Source organism: Orbicella franksi, chromosome 10, assembly GCF_964199315.1.
Source record: "Orbicella franksi chromosome 10, jaOrbFran1.1, whole genome shotgun sequence".
Classification (NCBI taxonomy): Eukaryota; Metazoa; Cnidaria; class Anthozoa; order Scleractinia; family Merulinidae; genus Orbicella; species Orbicella franksi.
Genome location: NC_138154.1, coordinates 184,992 through 202,727, shown reverse-complemented (window position 1 = coordinate 202,727; position 17,736 = coordinate 184,992). Strand labels below are relative to the sequence as shown.

The following is a 17,736-nucleotide window of genomic DNA, read 5'->3' as shown; positions in this document are numbered from 1 at the left end:
GTACATGTAGGAATAATTCTTAAAGATCAAATTACTATTGACACAGAAAAACACGCAAAACAACATTGTTATTATTTCTTCAAATGCATTAAATGACTAATCAATGCAGAAATGAAGTTGAAAAGCGTCCGCGGCTCACTTAAAAGACACAATAGATCTATCTGTGAAACCAACCGAGAAAAGCCATCAAAACTGACAGAATCTTTTATTTTTTTTTATTCAAAGTGCTTCTCGGTAAAAAGAAAACGAACGCCAAATGCATGCACTTACGTTGTACTGAAGCAAGTGTGTTTGCAGTGTTCTTTCCTTTTTGACATAGTAGTAAAAGAACTTACATCATATTTGCAAAACTAATTTAGCCGTTGTGACTGTGGTTCGGCTGAGAAGAAGAGGAAAGTTTTCAGAAACAGATTTGAGATCATTAGTGGTAAGAAAAAAAACTGTAAACATTGCCAAATTATGAGCGAACACGCTTAAGCAATCTTTTTGCAACTCAAAATAGATTAATCAAAAGCACTGTAGCATTCTTCGAAAGGACTAGTAAACAATGATGTGTGAAATCATTTAAGAGCAACACACACGCCAACTGCACGCTCTGTAGTGAATGATGAGTCTGCGCGCATGATGAAAAAGACTTGGAAATCGATCCATTTGATGAAAACGGTAATTGTAAATTTGAGGTATTAGTAGAAAAGTATGCGCAAATTTCACAGCGCCTTAAACAAAACGGTGTTTTTTAACAAGGGAGGGCAGCATGCATACCGAAAACCAACAGCACATGTAACAATAGTTACATTTGAATAACAATTCGAATCTTATAATAGTGGATGCAAAAGCCAATCAATTTGCAGGATCTTCGATCCAACTGGAGCTTGTGTTTTGCTATAAAAAGGTTGAAATCCTTGCGCTAGTCAATAAACACTTGTTGCTGCTTTCCACAATCACCACTGCTAAAATGAGTAAACAAATCGCATTCGTAAACTGGAGTCGAGGATGTTATTCGGACGTGTTTCGTACTGCTAGAGTTGATCCATCGCCAATCAAACAAGGTCAAAAAGTACGAGTAATCTGGGGGAAAACCAAAAAAGAATACACTACTGTTTTAAGCTGCTACCCCGTGAATGATGAGAACAAGCCAGAGTCGTCTTCTGAAGATGACTAGCAGCCACCTCAAGCGAAACGAAAACTAGTGAGTTTTTACCTGTCTTAACTTGCGATAAACTTACTTAAACCATCGTTTTTGGTAACAAAGAGATAACAATAGATTGGGACAGCTCAGTAATCAAAGTAAGAGAAAACTTTTGTGGCTCGCCACCGTCAAAGACAAGTTTGCTGCCATGCGATCTGATTTATGCATTGGCAAATTTTTGTGGCAACTTTTGCTGTAAATCTGCGTACTGTTTGTTCTGATCTGATTTTTTCACAGACCCTGCATATTCGATATTAATATAAACTTTTTGACTTCCCTTTTCAGATCTCAGAGGCTACTCAATCCAGTGAACCTGCATTAAAAGGAAGACAAGAGACCCAAAGGCCAAAGAAAAAAGAGAAACCCGCAGGAAAGGTAAATATTTGTTGTACAAATCTAGGAAACTTTATTATCAGTTTTCATTCCAAGTGCGAAAACCTGTTAGTGGCTTTTAAAATACTGCTACTCATGCAGTATAGCTCAGATATCACATTAGAAGCACTCTACATAAGCTAAGTTAAGAGTAAAATATCAGGTTGTTGAATCAGTGTTGCTTCCGCATCATTTGACATGATTTTTGAAAAGTGATACAGACATTTCTTTATCTAAATCTTGTGTAAGAATATATAGCTGTAGTATATTGCTAAAGACTGCATATTTTGACCTGTTTTACATGTATTTGAAGTGCGAAAACCGTTAATTTTAGGGTGCCAGCCCTAGGCAGCTGTCATTTCCATTCTGTCGCAAACTACCGAATATCCTTTCGCTTTCTATTTCATTTGGTTGTATCATGTAGCAAAGTCAACTTTGATTATTGTTTGCAGATTCTGGCCACAAAGTCACCGAACAAATTCTGCATTGAAGAGTCTGAGTCAGATGCCAGTGACAGTTCAGATGACTTGCTGTTAACCTCAACCTTGACGGCCCTACAAAGAAAAGCTGTAACGCCTCCCCCCAGCAGTTTTCCAGACATTGATGTGAAATAGATGATCCAAGTATGGGGCAGTTGATCGCAGACGCAATGAACACCATGAACAATATGACAAATGTGAGTTATAATGCATTTCTATTACTTTGAGAATAGCCTGTTCCAAGCTCTCCATCAGTGGGGACAATCAAAAAAGCAGGCAGGCAACGAGCCGGATCAGTGATGAGCAGGATCGGGGAGAGAAAAGGAGAAGGCAGACTCCGCTTGTCGCTCGCCCACTTTTTCGATTGTCCCCACTGACTGAGAGCCTGCCAGAACAAGCTACTTTGAAATGGAAGGATTATTTTTAACTTATAGTACAATGAAATCGGTATCAGACAAACACCCACTATATGTAGCACTTACTATTTTTCTTTTCTTAAATTTAAGTAGCTTTGACTACATGGTGTTTACACTCTGTTTTGTAAGTATATTATTTTTCCGGCTGAGGCTGAATACACATTTTTTTACACATTTTAGTTAGAAAATAATATTGTGAGAATTGTTAGATTATATAGTTTATGACATTTTCGTTTTATTGACTTTAATGACATTGAAGTAATTTTGGAGCCAGACTCCAGGCAATACAGCCTGATATGATGCACACAGTGTTATTACAATCGAACAGACGGCTAGCACTGTTTTTGTTGTTTTTTTGACTCTAGTTTTGTCGTCTGGGAAAGAGAGAATTTTATACGGTTTATTTAAAACAACATATATTTGTATTGTATTTACAAATTTCAACACACAATTCATTTTCTTTTCATATATATATATGCATGGCTAACATAATTTTCTTACTTAGGTATGCAATGCTGATAGACAAGATAGTACTTCCGTCGAACTTAGACTGATAAGAACTATTCTAGAGTGGCTGGAGTGCACATTTGCAAGGCAAGAAGCCAAACTGGATAAGCTGTTGCAGCAGACTAACTCACTGTTCAACCAGCAACCCCCACCACTTACGTTCTCTACCCCTGATGTGGCTGCAAAACAGTTCAGTCAGTCTGCAGAGTACCTGGCATTTAAGTCAACCAACACCAGCAGACCATCCCTACCAGAACCTCCGTCTGTAGATCCGGAGTGGATATTGGATGATGTCTTCCAACAGTCAAATCTTGAGTTGGCAGGTATGACATTTTGCATGATGTAAAAGAATAGTGAAACATTAAATTTTCCAAATTATGAGTAACAGAAAAAAATATTACGATATGATACCAGTTAAATTTACGAGGCAGTTCAGGCACACAACCCTCTTCTGAAAGCGATAGTTATCAAATACTATGTACTAAAATTCTTACATGAAAAAATGGCCTTGCTTGTCATAAAAAAAATTCTACATACTGAAGCCACTTGGACTGCCTTGGCTACGAGCTTGAAAACCTTGCCTCGTTCTAGATCTTCCCTCCTGTTTTCGATTATCAATAACTTCACCCCTGTGGAATAAATAATTCACTTTCTGTTGCTGGAGGTTCTGCCAGTGTCCGCCTATCAAAGACTGACTACGACCCTGCGAAGGCAGCGAGTAAACCAACAAAGATGGCTCTTCACCTGGTTGACAAGCTGTTTACCCAGGATGTTCTCATGCGGTCAACAGTATACGGAATGAAAGACGTCGCCCCTCTTGATGTTATTGTCATCACTGCAATAAAGGGTAAGCTCACAGAGTCATTTGCATGTACTAGAATAAAAACTTGGGTATAAAAACCTGGGTTTTTTCAAGTTAGCCTCCAAAGGTTGTTATATAAATGATATTTACTGTGGAATTAGGCCACCTAGGTTCTTAATCAGGTTATTAATTTCTATTGAAAGAAAAAAACAAATTGTGAATGGTTCTTATGTGAAGGGTGCTTAACGGAAATTGTAGCCTAACAGGTTCTTAAATTTGCAGTTCTTACTGTAGTCAACAACAGTCACACCCTGTAAATGTATACTTAATGTTGTGTTACATGTATTTTAACTTGTCATGCAATATTTGGGCGATGTTTGCAACGATTCTAGACTTTAAATTATTATTTCTAGCTAAGTTTGCAGCTATGACTAGTTTCAGTGTTATATCTTTTGTCTTACAAAGACTTTGATTTCTTTCAGCTGAAGTGCTCAGATTATTTGATTACCAGTGCTGGAACACTGAGGAATTCAACTGCATGTGGGAAACATGTAAAATAAGTATAGGCAAGCGCTGCCAAAATTTACGTATGAAAGGCAAGGATGGGCCTAGGGCAGATTAGGTTTTTGTTTAAGGACACGTTTTTAAATTTCCTTTCGAGTTTTTGTGCACAAAAGGCAAGGACTGGACTAGGATAGATTAGGTTTTTACTTTAATTCACATTCGAGTTTTGGTTAGTTTATAAGTTGAAGTTCGCTTCGCTTTCGTTTATCCAGGTGTCAATAAAAAAATCAATCGTAGTAGATCACTGAATTATAATATAACCTGAATTAAGAAAACATATGTAGGTAAAGTTTGGATTCAATTGTTGTATATTCAAAGGATGCTTTCGTGCTGTATGTATATATATGTAATAAACTTCAGAACAATATATTTACATACTGTAGTTGTAGTCAAGCATAGTAATAAAATGCAACACTGTATGAAAAACAACCACAAATTTGATTTTAATAATGTCAAGGTCGTAGACCACTGCCCCTTGTGGTTGCGTAGATTGTTCTTGGAAGTGTGGCATTCCATTCGCAAACTGAACTCAATTAATGACCACGCGCATATTCCAGACATTTACAAAATGCTAAATTAATCCCTTGCAAGTTCCTCACATTCTTATAAGCATCTCATTTACATTTAGACGCCATTAACATTCATTTCATCACTGAAGAAGGTTATAGTATTTTAGCCGAAACGTCTATTTTAAGATTTTTAAGTCAGTGACAACAACTTTTAAGATAATATATTTACATATTTGTGTTTTGATATTGAATCTTACGACATTGATGGCATGGGGAACATTGAGAACATTGGTGATTTTGGACTTGACTTCTAAAAATAGTATAAACAATGCACCTGAACAAGCTTTGAAATGCTGCAGATTGAAACCATCTCAGGCCCGGTATATACGTCACATTTCTGCCGTTTCAAATTCAATGTTAAACAAATTAAATTCGACAGAAATTCAAGGTCGCATTTCTGCCGGACTTATTGAATTGAATGTGCAACCAGGCCTTCATTTACAAGGAGCTGTATCTTGCAGTGACAACCACAGCACGAAACTTACCTGATTCATGGAACAGTTTTGTCACAGCTCCTCCAGAATAAGAAAGATAAAGACTTGGAACCGTTTCTTTGCATGAAGGTAAACTCAGTTCCAAATGAGGCCAAACATTCAAAGAAAACATTTGTTTTTATGCAACTGGTCGAAATCGGCGATGAACCCATTCAGCCTCAGACCACAAACTGAACTAGGACCATTTGGGCAAACTGTTTCAGCATCTTCTTTATTCATTAAAACTAAGAATTAAATATTAAGGAGCGTATTCCTTGTGTTTTGTCACATAGAAGTAAAATTGATTCAAACTGCAGCAAGACATTCAATCAGTATCATGATCTTCACAGCTCATAGAATGAAAAGCGACAATTTCGGGCAATTTGCACTGAACAAACATTTTGCATGCAAGAAACCAAGATAAAACCAGTTCTTTACATGTATTTGCCACTGCCAACAGTATTAAGCAAATGTTAGCCAAAATGCAGTCTGTTCCGATTGAGTGAAATTAAAAAATGTTGAGACATTCCTGTTATTGTTCACATTATCATAATTGCAAGCGGCTTTGTGTAAACATTGTGGTAACGCTACAACATGACGTTACATCGGAAATCAAAAGTAACATCGCAAATCATTTGAAAAACCCTCATCATTCACCTGAAGAAAAAAGAATGAAGCCATAGAAAATAAATTCAAAACTACCAGAATTTTGGGTGGACTTTTGAAAAGGATGTCATGTGTAAATTATCGAGCTGTAATCTGTGTTATGAACATTAACTACCACCTCGCTCATGCGTAAACTGATTAATTAATGATTCTCCTCGCTGAAAATGTCGTTGATATTTCGTTTCGTTGTAGCAAATTTCAATTGAAATTTCTTTCCTTTGAAATATCGTTATATCAAATTTTCGTTTGAGAGTACACATCGGTTCGGTCGAAATTTCGAACGAAAATTCGTGAGAACAAATAACATAATTTGACGAATTTCGTTCTCATTACTTTTGCACAGTGCTGTAATTCATATAACTTATACGAGGCCAATTATTATGTGTACCTGAGAATGATGTGACTGATCTTTTATGCTGTGCTTTTCTATTGCTGTCTGCTGCCCTTTTCTTTTTTTAATGGTGGTATATGGAAATCCTCTACAGTTTTCAGGACTATAATTAGACAGGACTTCATTCAACCTGTCAAGGCTTCCGATGTGATAGGCAAACAAACCAAGAGAACCCAAGAGCTGTCCACAATTTCACATTTTGCAATGTAAGGAGCAGAGATTTATGTACAACTTTCTTCTTTCCAGAAGAAAGTTTAAGTCATCACGAAGACCTGAACTTTTGCAAAAAAATAAAAATAGTAATAATGATCATGATAATGATGATAATAATTTTTTTCATTTGCCACACAAATGAAACAAAAAATAGAATTAGAATATAATGATGAATCAATAACAAATTAATATACAAGAGATTACAAAGATAAATAATAAAATTAAGAAACCTGTCAAATAGAGACACTGGTTTCCAGACAAGAGTTCCTTTTTGAGGCTATATTTGCCAAAAAGGTGGGGCGGTCAGTTGCATTGTTCTTTTCCTGTCTGGGATTTCCAGTCATTTATTTCAGATTCCAAATGTGGAGGTATTTGGTAATACCAGGACTGATTGCAGTTGAAGCTCTAAGAAATACTCAATCTTGCTAGTAAATTAACCCTTTTCGAACTCCCACACAAAATCTGTATCTAAACATGGCTATTATAATAAGAATTTGTTTGCTTTTTTCAAGCTTCCAACAGTTAGATACAAAAGTCATTTTTGTTTTTTTTCCATGGGACATTTGATTACATTTCAAAAAGAAAGAAGAATAAAATTACCTTCTAATGTTTGCTTTTGATCATAAACAGTCTACGGAAGCTTCATGTAGATGAGCTCCATGGAATGTGCATGCCTTTAATAAACAAAGATAATTACAGTACATTTAGTGATGTTAATATTGTTAATATAGTTTAATGTAGCCGGCACGTGCTAGCATCATATCACATTGTACACTCGCTTATCGCTGTTAAGTTCGATCGTTTAGCTGTTTGCTCTCTTCGACTTGTACCGGTTCGTTTCAACGCAATGTCTTCGAAAAGCAAATCCAAACGCAAAAATAAATGCCCCGGTTGCGGAACACCGAAAGATAAGCACGATTTTGCAGCAATGGGAAAACACTGCGAAGGACCCGAAGAATGAGATCCTGATAGCAACGGCACCATGGAGGAGTCGCCCGTCGAAGAGGAGAAACAACTCGCTCCTGATTCTGGCGATAAGCAGGACGCCTTGCTCCAAGCCATATGAGCTTTGTCGAGCCAAGTGGAAGCCTTGCAGCTCGAGCAGCAAACACTATGCGACACGGTAACCAAACTAACAACAACCAAGGATAAAATTGGGGGCGGTGCCTCAACACACGAACCGTCCGCTCGTGCCGACAACAAAGACAACAACTCCCCCATCCAGATGACACAGCAACCTCCATCTGGCTCACACAGTGGTTCTGGCCAACCAATTGCAGGTACCGTACTTAAAGCTGTAAAAGCTGGCGCTTATGTTGATTTTCTCAATCTCCTTCCCCGCCTCAAAGTTAAGCCCGACACATGTGGCAATGTTATCTCTGGAACCGGCGATCGGAAAGCAAGTGCGACCCAGAACATAACTATCGAATCGTTCGACTCGTGGCTCGAGGCGTGGAACATTTATGAGGCGCTCGTGATGGATGTCTCACCACTTTGTTACAAGGAACTCGCCCGCTACTGTGACGTGATTCAAAAAGCGAACAGGAAATTCGTGTGGAGCGCCATTTACAATTACAATGTCCAATTTCGTCTCAGCCAAACTCTAAATACCTCTGCACGCTTCGACACCGTTGACACGACGTTGTACACAACAATTCTCGACTCGTCTGCCCTCAGGAGAGAAGGCGTCTCTTGTCAACGTTGTAAATCCCCGAATCATTTGGTGTGTGATTGCCTTTTTCGTGCGAAAACCGCGTTGGAGGAAAATCAAGGCACGAAGAAAATTAGCTCGCACCCACGCCCAGATGCAAGCCAGCAAAATTATGCCTGGAAATACGACAAGTGGTTCACAAGCGACGGCAAAGAAGGCTGCACCTTGTTTCAGCGCAATTCTTGCCAATAAGGAACTGAGTGCAAGCGCGTCCATGTTTGCAAGGCTTGCCGGGGGGAGCATTCTCTGGCCGATTGTAAATACGTTACCGGACATTAATTCACCCTTCAATCTTGATACCTGGACGGACTGCTTATCACATTACCCTGATCATACGCTTGCAAATGATTTATTACACGACATTCGTTCTGGAGTAAACATCGGTTTCTCCGGAAACCGTTACAGTCAGATCTATGATAACCATTTATCAGCATCAACAAACCCCGAGGCGGTGGCAAGAGAGCTGGAACGCGAACTTTGTCTTAATCGTAAGATTGGTCCTTTTCTTACACCGCCCTTTGCTAACTTTGTCAGATCGCCGAAGGGCGCTATTCCTAAAAAGCACTCGATGCCTACGAAATGGCGCATAATTCACGATCTATCATGGCCCGCCGCTCACTCTGTCAACGATGGCATTCCCAAAGAACTGTTTTCCTGTACCTACGACACACTTGACCGCACGATTTCCCAACTTAAACTCCATGGAAAAGGCGCATTAATGAGTAAACTTGATTTATCTGATGCCTTTCGTCACATTCTAGTGCGTCGCGAAGACTGGGAGCTCCTTGGCTCCACATGGCAAATTGACATTAATGGCACACTCACCACTGCTTACTTTCTCGATGCCTTTTTGCCTTTCGGATTGCGCAGCTCGCCCGCGCTCTTCCTCCAGTACGTGGATATCTTATCGTTCACCATGCGCGACCATGGGGCCAACCCCATTTGGAACTACCTGGACAACTTCTGGACCTGTGGCCCCCCTGCCCCAGACCCCCTCTGCCAAACCAACTTAGACCTCATGCTCAGTACCTGTGCAGATCTTGGCTTCAATTCAAACCCTGCCAAGACTTTTGTGCCATGCACTACCCTAGAACTACTGGGTATCGAACTCGATAGCATTGCTCAAGAGGCGCGCATCGCACAGACCCGTCTGGACGAGACTCTCAACTTACTTCGAATGTGGCAAACCAAAGCGTCCTGCACAAAGAGACAGCTCCAGTCCCTCATTGGGAAACTCAACTTCATCTGCTCCGTAATGCAGACCAGGTAGAACGTTTCTTCATCGAATGATCGAACTTTTGTCCAAAGGATCCCACCCGAGCCATCATATCTGTCTTACTAAGCGGTTCTTCAAAGACGTCGAATGGTGGCTGTCATTTCTCTCTGATTGGAATGGTCGCAGTTTGTTCTATGATGAACAGTGGCTCAGCAACGCGTGCCTACACCTGTTTACTGATGCCTGTACCGAGTCCTTTGGAGCCTTATTTGGCACCGCTTGGCTCTGTGCAACCTTTAATGAAGTCGGTATCTCCAGTCGTCGCTCCATAACGTACAAAGAACTTTATGCCATCACCATGGCCATGACAGTCTGGGCCCCCTCCCTAACCTCACAAAGTCTTTTGTTTCATTGTGACAATCAATCAGTCATGTGCATTCTGACCTCCGGTTCCACCAAATGTCGCCACATTGTCCCTCGTCCGTTATCTTTTCTTCATCTGCACCAAGTTTAACATTGTATTGAAGGCTGTGCACATCCCTGGGATACTAAATTCTGCTTCTGATGCCTTGTCTCGATTACAGGTCCAACGCTTTTGCAAGTTGGTGCCCAACGCAGACCTCCTGCCTACGCCAGTCCTTCCGCTGAACTTGGCCGCCTTCAAATGAGGGCTGACCACTACTTCCATAAAGGGTTAGCTGAAAATACCCATCGCACATACAGTTCCGCGCAACGCCAGTACCTCACATTCTGCGACAGACATGGCTTCACTGCCGTTCCCGCATCCGAAGAAACACTCTCTTTGTTTGTGGCCTTCTTAGCTGACCGTTTAAAACCACAATCGATTAAAGTGTACCTCGCCAGCGTACATGCGTTACACATCAGTCACGGAATTCATAATCCTCTTACTCAGACTATTAAGCTACACCAAACCTTGCGAGGAATTGAACACGTACACTCCAGTCCAGCCAAGCAGAAATTACCTATAACCTTTGACCTTCTGTGTCGCCTAAAATATTTTATCGACCCACACTCCGAAGATGATACAGTTTACTGGGCGGCAATGACCACCGCCCACTTTCTGCTCCTACGCACGGGAGAATTTACCGTCACCAGCAAAACATCTTATGATATCGAGACCTTACTCCGCCTACAGGATGTCAACCTTCACACCACGCAAACTGGTGATGAATATGCAGCTCTACACCTGCGAAAATCGAAGACTGATCAACAACACCGTGGAGTGGTCCTATATGTTGGTCATGCTCACCACACTGTTTGTGCAGTCTGCACCTTAAAGACCAATCTACGCCTTCAACATGCTCGTCCACGTGCCACCCCCAGCGACCCATTGTTCCGGCTTTCCTCTGGACTACCACTAGCCCGCAGAGATCTCACCACTTTCCTTTCACCACTGCTCCGACTCGTGGGTCTAGACCCTCACCATTACAGCGGACACAGTTTTCGCATTGGTGGTGCAACGTCTGCTACCATCACAGGACTGAACGATTATGAGATCAAACTGCTAGGTCGCTGGTCCTCTGATTGTTATAAAAGATACATTCGCTCTCCCTTAAGTCTCTTCCTAAAGGTTGCTCCTCGTATCGCACAGACTAAGGACATTCCTTACCAATATGCCTCTCCTTACCACTCCAGCACTTAGTTTTTGATTGGGCCACTTTTTTGGGCAGTTTGTTTTGTGTCCCAATATATACATTACATTAAACTACTCGTTTGAGGCCCAACTCCGTGTGCTGTTCTTCTTGTGGTAAGGGGCAGGGACATTAAGTGATGTTAATATTGTTAATATAGTTTAATGTAGCCGGCACGTGCTAGCATCATATCACATTGTACACTCGCTTATCGCTGTTAAGTTCGATCGTTTAGCTGTTTCCCTTAACCCTCCCTACCCCTAGCAGTTTGTTTTGTGTCCCAATATATACATTACATTAAACTGCTTGTTTGAGGCCCAACCCCGTGTGCTGTTCTTCTTGTGGTAAGGGGCAGGGACATTTATAGTCGTGAAGCTCTAACATCTTGTCTTGCACATATAAAGTTATATACAGGTGTTAATGCGTGGCTGCACTAGTAAATGCTATTGAAAATATTTCATGGTTATGTTGTAAAAAAGACTACACCAAATATACATGAAACAGCTTTAATAATATTTATTGAAATGTGACAAATGCAATGCAGTGTTAAACTTGTTCAGGTAATAATTATTAGACTATGTTTACACAATGATGGTTTAAGGTTCTGTAGCACTAATGCAGCATCCTACATCAATATACAAGCATCAAGAGTTTCCCGCTTCCGGTTTTTAGGCAATGCATTATGGGATATGCGCTCCAGAAAAGTGAGCACCAACTCTCGAGTCTCCGCCATTACTGAATATTCGTTTCAGCTTCGCGTCTGTTTACCTTTTATCTTGTCTTATTTCTCCATCTTTAATTCATCTACTACCAATCCTAATCAACTACATACGTCTAAAGTTTCAAGTGATGGTTTCCAGATAATTTTTAGGGAAAAAAATCACATTTAAAGTCGTGATTTCAGGCCAAGAATTTCTGACCAGCTGCAGTGAGTTCTGAGGAGTCAGAGGAGTCTCTAATTTACGATGAAGTGAAGTCTCAGCGTTCTGACGCTCTGAAGCTTTATTGCCGTCAACGGGGCTTGAAATTTTCCAGAGGCAAGCAAGAACTGGTTGCTCGTGTGTTTGCAGCCTCGGAAATGGGAATGCCTGTCCAACCAACTGCTGAACACTCTTAAATGAAAAATCTTATTGTAAGAAATAAATTTCTTAAAACAAATCTCAAGTTAAGAAATTTGGTTTTGTTTAATTAAATTTCTTATTTTAAGAATAATTCTTATTTTAAGAAACAGTTTCTTACTTTGAGATTCCTTATTAAAATCCTTAATTTAAGAAGGAATGTTCTTACTTCAAGAAGAGATTATTCTTATTTTCAAGAACAGTTTAAGAATATTGCTTCTTTAAAATTAATTCCCATTTTAAGAGTACTTTTCTTATTTCATGTAAGTATATCAAGAAGTATTTCAAAAAGTCCTGTTACTTTCACTATCCTGGACAAGATCAAATCCATTTACAGGTCTCTTCCATGGTGCTCAGTGAGAGGACAACCAAAGCTTTGAGGCCAGTGACAGTGTAGATTAAACACTTGTGGATGTAGTATCACATATACTTAAGTCTTACAATGCCATCGCTGTACTTATTAGTAGAAAAATACAACTCTCAGTGCAAAGCAATGCACATTAAAACTCAGTCTTTTATTTGTAATCCAGCTAGGCATTGGATTCACAAGAGGACATTAAACTACTTCATAATTGCTTAATAACCACTTTTTTCTGTGTGGAGAAATTAATAACCACATAATTACAATGGCGACTTTCCATTAAACCAAATACTCCGGCAATCAGTCCACAAACAAGTTCTTGAAATGTCAGGATACCTCTTGAGGTTGTCCCAATGCTCTAGAATTTAAAAGTGGAGCTTATGGTGAAATAAAAAGCACACAATGTATGCTACTAAATACCATTAATTTATCATGCTCTAACAACTAGAGTCACGTCCAGTAAAGTAAAGATAATTTAAATTCAAAGTAAGTGAATGTTACATACCACCGCCTTGGAGTTTAAATTGACCACTGTTGCTCTTCAAATCTCTTTTCTTAAAACAATCCTCAATTATTTCCAAATGATGAATTGATTTTAACAAATGATACATAAACGGGAGAAATTGGAGGCTTGTTGGAAAAAAAAAATCCTAAATAAGATGGTCCTGGTCCTGCATACATCTCCATGGCCACCAGGAAAGGGCTGAATTATCCTACTTTTATTAAAGGATACATGTCTTGTCAAGCGAAATCAAATTTCTTTGAAGTAGGAACAAACCTCAACATGAGTTTTCAGTAGAGGCAAATGACCAAGAGTGGTGGATGTAGAATATTGAGACTGGTTATCTGAATGTTTTACTGTTGTCAAAATTTAAAGTCCTTGCAAAAAAAAATAATTTAAATCTTCAACACAGCCCCTTTAAGTATTCCTCTCACTGAAAATTCTACAATAACCCACTTACATCTGCATTTCTTTACTTATAGAGCAGTTAGTATTTTTTTTTGTTGAGTCGGTGATAAAAACCCTAAACAAAACTCTTCCATGTATATTAAAACATAAGCCATTTTCTGGCTTTTTTGTAGTAAAATCATAATAATGTCCTCATGGTTCTTATAATAATACCTCAGTAAGAGGCATTTAATGTACAACCTTACAAATTTAAACAGAATACACAAAATATATGGCACTAGACTGTTGCACTTGTAAGGATGATCCATCATTGCTATGTATTTTGTACATTCTGTTCACACTGAGAAAGGTTGAGTTTAAATAGCCCTCAGTGAGGTATAATTAAGTTTCTAATGAAACAAACAACTGTGCTGTATTCCCAAACAACACTCCAAGGAAATTTATATAAAATATTCTTTGAATATAATAGCTTTGTAGCCAATATTGAAGGCATAATGATTGCACAACAACATAAAAAGACAAAGAAGAGGTCATCACCTCAATGAGGATCCTCCTGTCAACAACCACAAACAACATTGATACTCATCTGTCCCATCCTTGTTTACATAACACAAAGAGCTTGACGTTCTTCACTTAACTTTTAAGCCAACATTTTGTGGTCATTCATGCATGTGGATGGCAGTTCAGACAACTGACAAAATGTACTTGAATTCATGAATTCAGTATACTAGTACAAGATTTATTTCCTGTCGCGTGGGTAGGTGAAATTACCCAATATGAAAATAATGCGTATTTTATATCTGTTTTATACCTATTTTATATGTTATTTTACTCCTATCATTTATGTATTTTTTTTACTATTTTTCTGGACTATTTTAGAGCAATTTTTACCTATTTTAAACCTATTATTTTGAAACAAAAAATACCCAAAAAATAGTCCAGAGTGTTGACCAAAACTTACATGAATTAGCTTTAAAATAGCTTTAAAATAGACATAAACAGGGTTAAAATAGCTTTGAAGTTAAGCCTTTTATAAATAATAGGGTTAAAAATAGCTATAAAATAGAGCACATGAGAGCCACATTTAGCCATTGAACAATGAGATTTATGAAATGTGGCATGTGCAAAAATAGCAATATAATCTGTAATACAGGTACATATATAGCCAAGTAAAAAGTCCAGAATTATAAACAGTGACGTTAATAAATTTGGCCCATTAAATTAAGAAGCAAATGGCAATTGAAACAATGCAATGACTCAGCAACATTAACGTCTTCTTCCTTCACTATCCTTTTTCTCTGTGGGAAAGGGAAAAAGCTTGAATGGTGGCTCGCAGTTGCAGGTATGTGTCCCGTTCAAACATGCATGGACAGTGCAGGTTTGTTTCGCCCATTTATTCAACCTTTTTCCGCTGTTTGGGCAGCCAACAACAGCACAATTCCGGTGCCCAAATCCCATTCCTAGAGAAGAAATCAAAACAGAATGATTACAGACTTGAAACATTTCGCAAGTAAACATCCCTCTCGAAACTCATGAAGTTTTATCACATTATTTTTTGCAGAAGACATAAGTAGCCAAAAAATTGATTGACTCACCAGTTTATAGAATTGCTAACCAGTATAAAATGCATAAAGGAAGTATTCCAGTTGAAAAACACAGCATAAATTAATAAGAAGTAAACAGACGCGAAGCTGAAACGAATATTTAGTCATGGCGGACATTCGAGAGTTGGTCCTCACTTTTCTGGAGCGCATATCCCATAATGCATTGCGTAAAAACCAGAAGCAGGAAACTCTTGATGCTTGTATGTATGGCCATGCATTATAATGGCTGGTTTTCTCTTAACTAAGATCATCTTCTTTTGATGTCCAACACATGAAGGTACTTTGTTTATAGCGGAGCTCCGGCGGCCCAAAGGGCCGCCAAGCGGAGCCCCATACTCATATGGGAAAGAAAAGGAAACCCATGAATGAATTTTCTCATGGTTTTCATGGCTAGCGGTATTGCTCGTGGGCGCGTACGCACGACAACGGCGACAGCGACGGCGGAGTTGCCTAACATGGTGGCCATACTCCAGCTAATAGGTCGACAGAGACATGCACCCTCGGTCTCTAGCAGAAGAATGCCATTTTTCTTAGCGGGATTTTTAAAGAAAAGAAAACGAATTTCTATTTGTTATGTCGACAAACGATAGCGGAGGTTGATCTGATGGGGTTGCACTGAAGGAATTAAAAAGAAAGCAAGAATTAACAGGCAAAGAAGTAGCGAAGAAGATCGCGAAAAAGAGTGGGCCAGCGCTGGGGAAGGAGGCGAAACAGTACTGAACAATGCCGTGAATTATAGCGAGTCAAGGGCTAGAGAAAGGAAGTGAAATAATACCGAACAATGCCGTTAACCAAAGCTAACGAGGGCCACAGATAGGATGTGAAAGTACTCAGAAGACTGCAGTGCCAAGTTTTTAAAATTCGCGCGTTGTGACGCTGTGCAGCCGTGCAAGAAAAGTCACATGATTTGGTCAGGTGATGAACAAGAGAAATCAAACATGTCCGAGTGTTACAAAACAGTAAACACAGCGGGAAAAAGTGGTTGATTCGTTGATCTGTCGAAAAGATTAGTTCAGTTCAGTCTTCACAACTTTTGCTGCAAGTTTCTGCCTGGAAGATTTACACTGGCCGAACTGATATTGCCAACTTGCGGTAAGTGACTTTTGTTGTTGCGTTTGCTATGAAAATTAACAAGTTGCCTCGGCGATATAAGCTTATTTTCAATTGGAATCCTTTGAAAGTCTTCCTTATTTGAAGCCATGCTATGAGACAATTTATAAATTGCATCGTTTTAATTTCTTTCATCTCTAAACAATAGCAAGTGAATCGCTTTGTGGAGGTTGTTGTAAGTTGTAAACTAATTAAGCTTTCTGTCGATATTCGTCGTCAACCTAAGCTTATAACCTCATGTCTAAAAATAAGCTTAACCAAAACCGTATTTGTAAACACGGCCGGGCGAGTTTTGAAGTTTTCTCTGTGTTAGTTGGCACAGCCGCCTCGTAGACTGCTAAAATTTCTTCTGTTGTTGAAAACCAAGAAAGGTTTTAAGCCGAAGCGAACAGGATTTGCTAAATTTACTTTCAACGTTCCTATGTGAAGATTTGCATATTGTGATTACAAAGTATGGAGATTTCCTCGTTTTGTTAGTTCAATTTATTCGGTTTGGCGAAATGCTTGGGTGAATTCCCAGGTTTAAATTTGGTTGCTGACTGGCAAAGCTACTGCCGATAAAATGACTGCAAAGCTAAATTAAGCCGTCGGCAAAAATGCACACTGTAATATTCAAATTTAAGCGTGAATAATTATTAAACTTTTAACACTGCAAGGTTAAATGAATTTTCTTTATCCTCTCTTTCATTCGGTTACCTTTCACTGAGAAGGGATTTGCTTTTGATACTCAGATGAAGTGATATGCATAATTATTGTGTTTATAATGTAGATTTCCTCGTTTTATTTTGTTGTCTGTCCAATTAGTTCGGTTTGGTGAAATGCTTATATAGTCCAAATGTCGAGTAGACGATTGCGCATGTAAATCCTGTGTGCATTAATAAAGCTCTACTTTCATTTTGATTTACTATTTCATTTTATTAGTGCCACTGCTTTTGATTGGGGGTACATGGGTTATTCCCCAAATATGCAGTATTTACACTTAATATGGAAATGTTCCTCAAAAGTGAGATAGTACTAATGGAAAAAAAAATGCGAAGAGCTTTACTCGGTAAATTGAACAGTGTAAATGACATTTACATACTTAGAAAAAATTTAGGGCGGAGAAGTTCTTGCCCTGACCATTTCTCGGTATTAGAAATAAGTTTTACATACATACATACATACACAATTTAGTTGGTGAGAGTGCTCTCCTCTCTCCACACACGCACTCTCTCTCTCTCTGCTCTTTTCTTCACACTAATTTTGTTATTAACTACACTGTAACCCATTAACCGAATGTCACTCACTGTTTTCTTTGTTGTGCATGCATACTTTTTTGCTCGTCGAAGAAAGTTTCAGTTTCTTCCTGGCTGTTTCCTTTGTCCTGTCCAGTACCAATTCCTTTGTAATATAACTTTGTGAATTCTCTATTCT

At 39.0% G+C, this 17,736-nt stretch overlaps 2 protein-coding genes across 4 annotated transcripts; both read left to right on the top strand.

Moving 5' to 3' along the window:
- The first annotated feature begins 245 nt into the window (after window positions 1-245).
- On the top strand, window positions 246-12,318 carry LOC145499598 (uncharacterized). Of its 3 annotated transcripts, XR_014050958.1 has the most exons (6): window positions 246-1,564; window positions 2,014-2,237; window positions 2,962-3,286; window positions 3,628-3,810; window positions 4,248-7,339; window positions 11,576-12,318. XR_014050958.1 is itself a non-coding variant. In XM_081479135.1 (4 exons), the coding sequence occupies exons 1-4, from the start codon at window positions 2,187-2,189 to the stop codon at window positions 4,385-4,387; spliced, it is 699 nt and encodes a 232-aa protein (XP_081335261.1). In that variant the 5' UTR covers window positions 246-2,186; the 3' UTR covers window positions 4,388-7,486. The 3 variants fall into 3 exon arrangements, 1 of the variants encoding a protein (XP_081335261.1); XR_014050959.1 differs by having other exon boundaries at window positions 246-2,237; window positions 4,248-5,461; window positions 12,125-12,318; XM_081479135.1 differs by lacking the exon at window positions 11,576-12,318 and having other exon boundaries at window positions 246-2,237; window positions 4,248-7,486.
- Window positions 9,639-11,231, top strand: LOC145500160 (integrase/recombinase xerD homolog). The gene is made up of 2 exons (XM_081479639.1): window positions 9,639-9,876; window positions 10,153-11,231. The coding sequence occupies exons 1-2, from the start codon at window positions 9,639-9,641 to the stop codon at window positions 11,229-11,231; spliced, it is 1,317 nt and encodes a 438-aa protein (XP_081335765.1).
- Window positions 12,319-17,736: the final 5,418 nt, after the last annotated feature.